The sequence below is a fragment of the Octopus bimaculoides genome, chromosome 14, assembly GCF_001194135.2.
Source record: "Octopus bimaculoides isolate UCB-OBI-ISO-001 chromosome 14, ASM119413v2, whole genome shotgun sequence".
Taxonomy (NCBI): domain Eukaryota; kingdom Metazoa; phylum Mollusca; class Cephalopoda; order Octopoda; family Octopodidae; genus Octopus; species Octopus bimaculoides.
Window position 1 is genome coordinate 2,067,940 of NC_068994.1, and position 7,202 is coordinate 2,075,141.

Genomic DNA, 7,202 nt, shown 5'->3' on the forward strand with positions numbered 1-7,202 from the left:
TCTCTCTCTCTCTCTCTCTCTCGTCAAAGTAGTAGTTGATATATTTAAAATAATTATTCACTGAAATGACACAAAGACATTATCCACATGATAAAGAGTTTCTAATTAAGCATTGTGCTTAATTTCTTTATCTTAATTTCTCACTCCTACATATGTTTAATGTTGGTTTCAAGTTTTGGCACCAGGTCAGCAATTTCGGAGGAGGGGTAAGTCAATTCCATCCACCCCAGTGCCCAAAAGGATGAAAGATGAAGTAGGTCTTCATGGGATTTGAACTCAAAGTATATAGAGCTGGAGGCAGCACATGTAATAATTCCTTCAAATTTTTGACACAAGGTCAGCAATTTTGAGAGGAGGGGGGGGGTGATTACATCAGCCTTGGTACTTCATTGGTACTTTATTTTACAAACCCTGAATCAATGAGAGTGAAGCCGACCTCAGCAGTGTTTGAACTCAAAATGTAGAGAATTGGAAGAAATGCCACAAAACATTTTCTCAGTCACTCTAGCATTCCATCCGGCCATTAGAAACTATGTTTACAAAATAATTACCAATTCATGCTTATTTCAATTATGGTTAATTAGAAAATATTTTCCCTCAAAACAAATAATTTAAATGTTAAAAGTAAGATGAAGTGATGGTTGAAGACCCCTGGATTTGGAATGGTCAGCTGGCACAACAGCTGGTAACTAACTTCTTCTCACAGAGCATTTAGTCTTAGTTGAATTCCCATTTGGTGCCACCATGTCTACAACCAGGAACCACAGCAAATATTTTAATTAAATTGTTGGTAGAGTTTGTTAGTTCGTTTATTTCTGTTTTGTTTCTCGTTTCACAGTAATCAGGATATTTTCCTTGAAAAATAAAATTTGAAAACAGAAGTGAAATGTTGAGAAAACGAACAGAATGGACGAAATATGAGATGAATTTCTAAAAGATGGAGTTTAATTAGCCTTTATTGAGTATCCAGGATTAGACTGTATTATGATTATCAATGGATCTGGGTATATCTGGCTTCAGGCAAATAGGTTAGTGAGTTGGGGAGAGTGTCTAAGGAAACCAGGTGGTGGTGGTGACCAATGGGATGGCCAATTACATTCCAGTCACCCACCCACCCGAAACCACATCTTCTTTGAAAACCAATGGTGGGGGGTGGAGTGCCTCTTTGTGGTCACTTGACCTGCTAGAAATAGCCAAAACTCCCTCAAAATACATATTACTGTCTTGAAAAGAGTGATATAAGATAATGTAGTTTTAAATGAACAATGCCTGAGAAAATGATTGGATGGTCATAGATTGATGGATTATGGTTAAGATGAGGTGTTGAGGTGAAGGTAAATAACATTGATCACACATCTGTTCCAACTTTAAAGACATATCCCCAAATCCACACCCCCACCCGTCCCCCCTTTCACTCTTTCACCTCAAAACACCAAAAAGGTTTTATTTCGAAAAGAATACATACCAGTAATACTGACGGTTGTCTTCTGTCTGCTGTTGATGTTGTCCATTCACTCTGGGACTCGTATTGTGGGTAGAACTCACTTTCTGGTTCCATCAGCTGAGTACTCCTGTCCCTCATTTCTGCTGACAGCATCGTAGCAGGAACAGGTTTTTTAGGTTGAAAGAAGAAATGGCTTTTATCCCTGCCCGCAGCAGGCATGGCTGCGTTCATGCCAGCCAGGTGGGAATTGTGTCTTTGATTGTTACACCTGACAATACAAACAGTTAAAGTGATAACAACAGCTACAGACACTACCACAGCTGTCGTTACTATGACGATAACCCACGTGATGTTAATCATATTATCAGCTTCCATGTGAACTGGTGCCAGCATTGGTGATGTCTTGTTACTAACAGTCAGTGTCAAAGAGACAGTTGTAGTGGCTGACAGAACAGGAGTACCACTGTCTTTCACAACAAACTCCAACTGATAGGATCCGGCATCGTTTTGGTAAACTGGTCGTGCAAAAGACAAAACCCCAGTGTAAGGATTCACTTTAAATAATTGTTTGACATTATTTCCAATCATGTTGTAGCTAAGAAATGAATTAACATGGCTGTCTCTGTCAGAAGCCCTCAGAACTGTGATGTCATTCTTACTCTGTGGATGGTAGTGGACATCAAGACTGAAAGGGCTGACCCCAGGGAAAGTAAAATAGGGGGCATTGTCATTTTGGTCTAAAATCTCCACCACCACATTAGCTGTATTGTTTAGGGGTGGAGTTCCATTGTCTTTGACAAATATCTTAAACTTGTAACTTTCCTGTTTTTCTCGGTCTAAAGATTGTGTCGTTGAAATAAAACCGTAGTCAGTTATTTGGAATGGAAGGTTATCATTGATGCCACTTAGGAGAACAAATGTCAACTGACCACCACTGCCTAAATCAAAGTCGGTGACATTCACGTACCCAATTGGAAAGTTGGCTCGTTCATTTTCATAAGTTAAGAATTTAAATACATTTTTTGTAAACTTTGGTTGGACATCATTAACATCTGTGACTTGGATAGAAAATTTTCTGTTGGTTACTAACGAAGGTGAACCATTATCTTGACAGGATATGGTGATACTGTAACGATCTTTAATTTCACGGTCAACTTTCTTCTTTAATGTTACTTTATATTCATTGGACCCTAAATTAAGGAGCAGAAAATTATCCTGCTCGATTCTACACTCCACTTGCCCATTAAGTCCAACATCGTTGTCAATAACACTGACATAAGCAATAAAGCTACCAACTTTGGTGTCCTCAGATATTCTGGCTGTGTTTTTCTTCAGTTCGGACACAAAGTTCACCTCAATTTCAGGTGCATTATTCTGTTGGTTGATGATATTTATATAAACTATGGCAGATGAACTCAACTGTGGCACGCCGTTATCCTGTGCCTCCACCAGTAACTTGTGCATCACTTTCTGACCTGATGAGACATTTTTCACCATAAATATTTCTCCTGTCTGTGAATTGAGTTTAAAATTTCTTCTAGCCGCATCAGAAGTCTCTGAGCTATATTGGAACTTGATTTTGGCATTCTCATCCAAATCTGGGTCATTTGCGGACAGAATTACAACGGGGCTGTCCTTTGGATGTGTGGATTTGATCGAGACATTGTTGATGTTCTGAGTGAACACTGGAGCATTGTCATTAACGTCTGTCACTGTGATTTGAACCTGTAAAGAATTCCTGTTGACTGGCCGGCCATTGTCAGCAGCAATAATCTCCACATTGTATTTGTCTTTGGTTTCCCGGTCAAGTTTCTGGGTCAGGATTATTGCCAACTTATAGCTGCCTGTTATTCTCTTGGTCACTGATAATGCAAATGGTTCATTGTCTGTTTTCTGCAATTCATACTTAATCTGAGAATTCTGAAGCCCCACATCTTCATCAATGGCATTTGGAATTGGTTTGGCCATTTCCTTGGCATCACCTTCCGAAAAAACAATACTTATTTGTTTCTTCGGAAACTCAGGTTGATTGTCATTTATATCATCAATAACAATTTTTACTTTGAGGATCTTCATGAAGGTCTGGAATTTATGAACAGCAATTTTGATGATTCTAAAACATTCTATGTTGTAAGAACAAAGGGATTCTGCATCGAGGGTCTGGGCCGTGTACAGCTTACCGGACGATGTCACATTAAACAACTGGACGCTGTTAGATCGTCTCACATGAAGCTGGTCAAATGTAATCTGGTTGTGCTCCCCAAATGGTACAGTATGCAGCAACTGAGAATCTACTGTAATGTCACCTATGTATGTCCATGGGGCCTTCTCTTCTCTTACATGGTAAGTTAAGTCCACAGAAAGATTACCTGGTAGGTAAATAAGCAGTAGAGCAAAAGACACTATGGCGAGTTCACATCGTAACTTCTCCATGACATTTGGATGGTTCACAGGGAAAAACACTGAAATGAAAAGAAATAGAAGAAAGATGAGTATAAACAAATAAACTGTGTTTATACAATCTAAAATGGCTATTGTTATAATTGAGTTCAGCAATAAGACACTGATAAATCAATAAACTCATACATCATTTTGCCAAGACACCAATATACCGATATTTTTCAAGACACCAATAAAGCGATGTGTGAAAGCACCAAGATACCAATATGCCAAGACACCTTTAAACCAAGATGCTAATGTATTAGACATCGATAGACCAATTTATTAATCTATTAATATGCGAAGTCTTCAAAGACCTATCGAAACCAATATACCAAGACACCAAGAAAACATCCTGTCAATACACTTGTATGTTAAGACACCAAGATACTAATATATTAATGAACCAATATAATAACGAACCCATGCTGGCACCATGTGAAATGCACTCATAAAACACTCTGCAAAGTGGTTGGCATTAGGAAGGGCATTCAGCTGTAAAAAGCAAGCCAAAACCAACGACTAGAGTTTGGTGCAGCTCTTTGGCTCACCAGCTACTATCAAACCCTCCAGCATGTAGAGCAGATGTTAAATGATGATGGTGATGGTTAATTGAATAATATACCAAGTGACTAAAGCATGAAGGCATGAATCCACGACACAATGATATCAGAATGCTGATATTTACCTTGTTTTGGGCCATCAGTCTCCCGATGGAGTTGTAAGGTGCCATCATAAGATACAGCGTATCTTGGACACTTCAGACCTGGTGGAACCTCTCCCTCTTCAAGCATAAGTGATGTTTGATTTCTTCCAGGAGAGAGACAGACAGAAAGAATAAGAGAAAGACAAGAATTGGTCTTTGGACAGGATTGAAACCTTCTTTTATGAATTCCAAAAGGAGGAAAGTCACAGTTGACCTCAGCAGGATTTGAACTCAGAATATAAAGAGCTGGAACAATTACTCTCAAAGCAATCGATCTAATGCTCAAGCTACTCTGCTAATCTATACTGTACCAATATGACAATCAAGCAATATTGTAAGTGACTAAAACACTGATATAGCCAGATATGAAGACTCCAAAGCTACAAGACATTAATTCACCAAGATATTAATTTACCAATACAGACAGCCAGATGCCAAGTCACCAAGTCAAAAAAGACAATCAGTTTACCAAGGCCCCAATATAGCAAGTCACCAAGACACCAATTCTCCAATATTCGAAGAACATAAAGCTCTGAAGTTATTTCAAGGATCTTTTTCTTTCTTTCCTTCCTTCCTGCTTTCCTTTCCTCCTCCTTTCTTTCTTTTTCTTTAACTATTTCTATCTAAGACATTTTGGCACAAGAACAACATTGGAATGGAGATGTTAGGAGAGAGACAAAGACTAAGAGAAACAAGGAAGAGGTGGTTCTGTAGAGGAAATATGGGGTTGAGGTGAGGGTGGGGGTTGGAGTGGGTCACTTTTATTTGAAATATGGCAGCAGATGAAAGAAGGAGGCTGTAATGTCAGCTTGCCAGTAAGATGGCTTAGTGGCTTTCATTGTGAACAGGATTTACATGGAGTTACATGTGTGTGTGTGTGGGTCAGTGCTTATGTATATGTGTGAGTGTGAGTATACTAACTAGTATCAGCATGGAGTGTGTGTGTGTGTGTGTGTGTGTGTAATTGTATGAGAGTGAGTTTGTGTGTGTGTGTGTGTATGACTATATGAATATTTCTCTGTATGAGCAAGCAAATATGCTTTGTATGTGTGGAACTGTTTAATATATGTATGTAAGTGTGTGTGTGTGTATATATGTATATATATTTATCTATGTGTGTGTGTGTGTGTATTAAAATATAATCATCATCATCATTATTGTTATCATCTTCGTCATCATAATTTGTTTTGAATGCTGATTTGAGTTGGATCTGAAGAATCAGAAGATTGTGCCAAGTTCTACAGCCTGTTTTGGCACCGTTTCCAAGACTGGATGCCCTTCCTAATGCCAACCACTTTACAAAGTGTACCGAGTGTTTGGCAACCGAGGTGACCAAGGAGGGGTTGTGCTGTTTGGTAGCACAGAAGGGTGAAGGTAACAGAGTGAAGCTCGTGTATATAGGTGTGTATAGGGGAAGGGGGATGGGGGGTAAAGGTGATACAATGCAATCTGTTATATATGTGAATTGCAATTACAAGTGATCATTCCAAACACCATGATGTTGATTGGATGTTTGATTTTTATCACTCTCAGTACATGTCCTCAGATTGACACCCAAACACTCTGAAATGTTCATATTGGAGCTTCCGACATGAATGCCGAGCAGTACAGCATATTGCTTCCAAATTTCTGGCAGAGTGAATTGCGTCATGGTGCTGTTTTTATCACAGATGGTGCCCAACTGACCCTACTATACTGTGTAGTTGACAAAATCAAAAACAAACAATGTGCATTCGTGAAATTAAAAATATAAAATGGCGACAATTTACCCATCGCACTCTGTGTGTGTGTGTGTGTGTGTGTGTGTGTGTGTGTGTGTATAGATATATATATATATATATATATATATATACATACACACACAAACACATATGCACACAGCCATATAATGTTTATATATTTCATAATGCTAATCAGCCCAGTTCTTTAAAACTGCATGTATGTATAAAATTAAAAACCCAGTCAAAATGAAAATTTGTGAGTCTGTTTTCACAACAATGTAAATTACAGCTTATATGGGGAATATAACTAATTAATGATTAACTAGTTTAACTCGTTAATTATCTGCAATAGTGGAAACTGTAATTATTCTTTCATACAGGAAATTATTGTAAATAAATTAAAGAAATGATTATTCAAAATATAACAAAATTTTGTAAAATATAGAGGAAATTGTGTTCTCATGTGTATATATGTGCTTATGTGAGTGTGTGTGTGTGTTGAAAGAGGTGGAGACAGAGATGGGTTGTTAAATATTTGCACACATACTAATACACAACTACATACATATATAAATATACATACATATACATACATATATATACATATGTATGTATATGTTTGTTTATATATATATGTATATATATATATATATATATATATATATGTATGTGTATAAAATACTATATGTATGTAGATATTTACATATACATAAACAAATAATTGAGAATATAACAGTTTTTTTCAATGTAGAAATTTATATTCTCATTATATACATACATATGTGTATGCACATATATATGCATACATGTGTGTCTCTATGTATGTATGTACGTATGCATGCATGTATGTGTGTGTATACATACATACATATATATATATATATATATATAT

The 7,202-nt window shown here is 37.2% G+C and overlaps 1 protein-coding gene across 1 annotated transcript in view; it reads right to left on the bottom strand.

Moving 5' to 3' along the window:
- Nucleotides 1-7,202, bottom strand: part of LOC106873953 (protocadherin-18) — a 46,426-nt gene that overhangs the window by 1,543 nt on the left and 37,681 nt on the right. Inside the window, exon 2 of the mRNA XM_014921498.2 lies at nucleotides 1,466-3,906. Coding sequence (XP_014776984.1) covers nucleotides 1,466-3,877 — 2,412 coding nt within the window. The 5' untranslated portion in view covers nucleotides 3,878-3,906. The remainder of the gene's footprint in view (nucleotides 1-1,465; nucleotides 3,907-7,202) is intronic.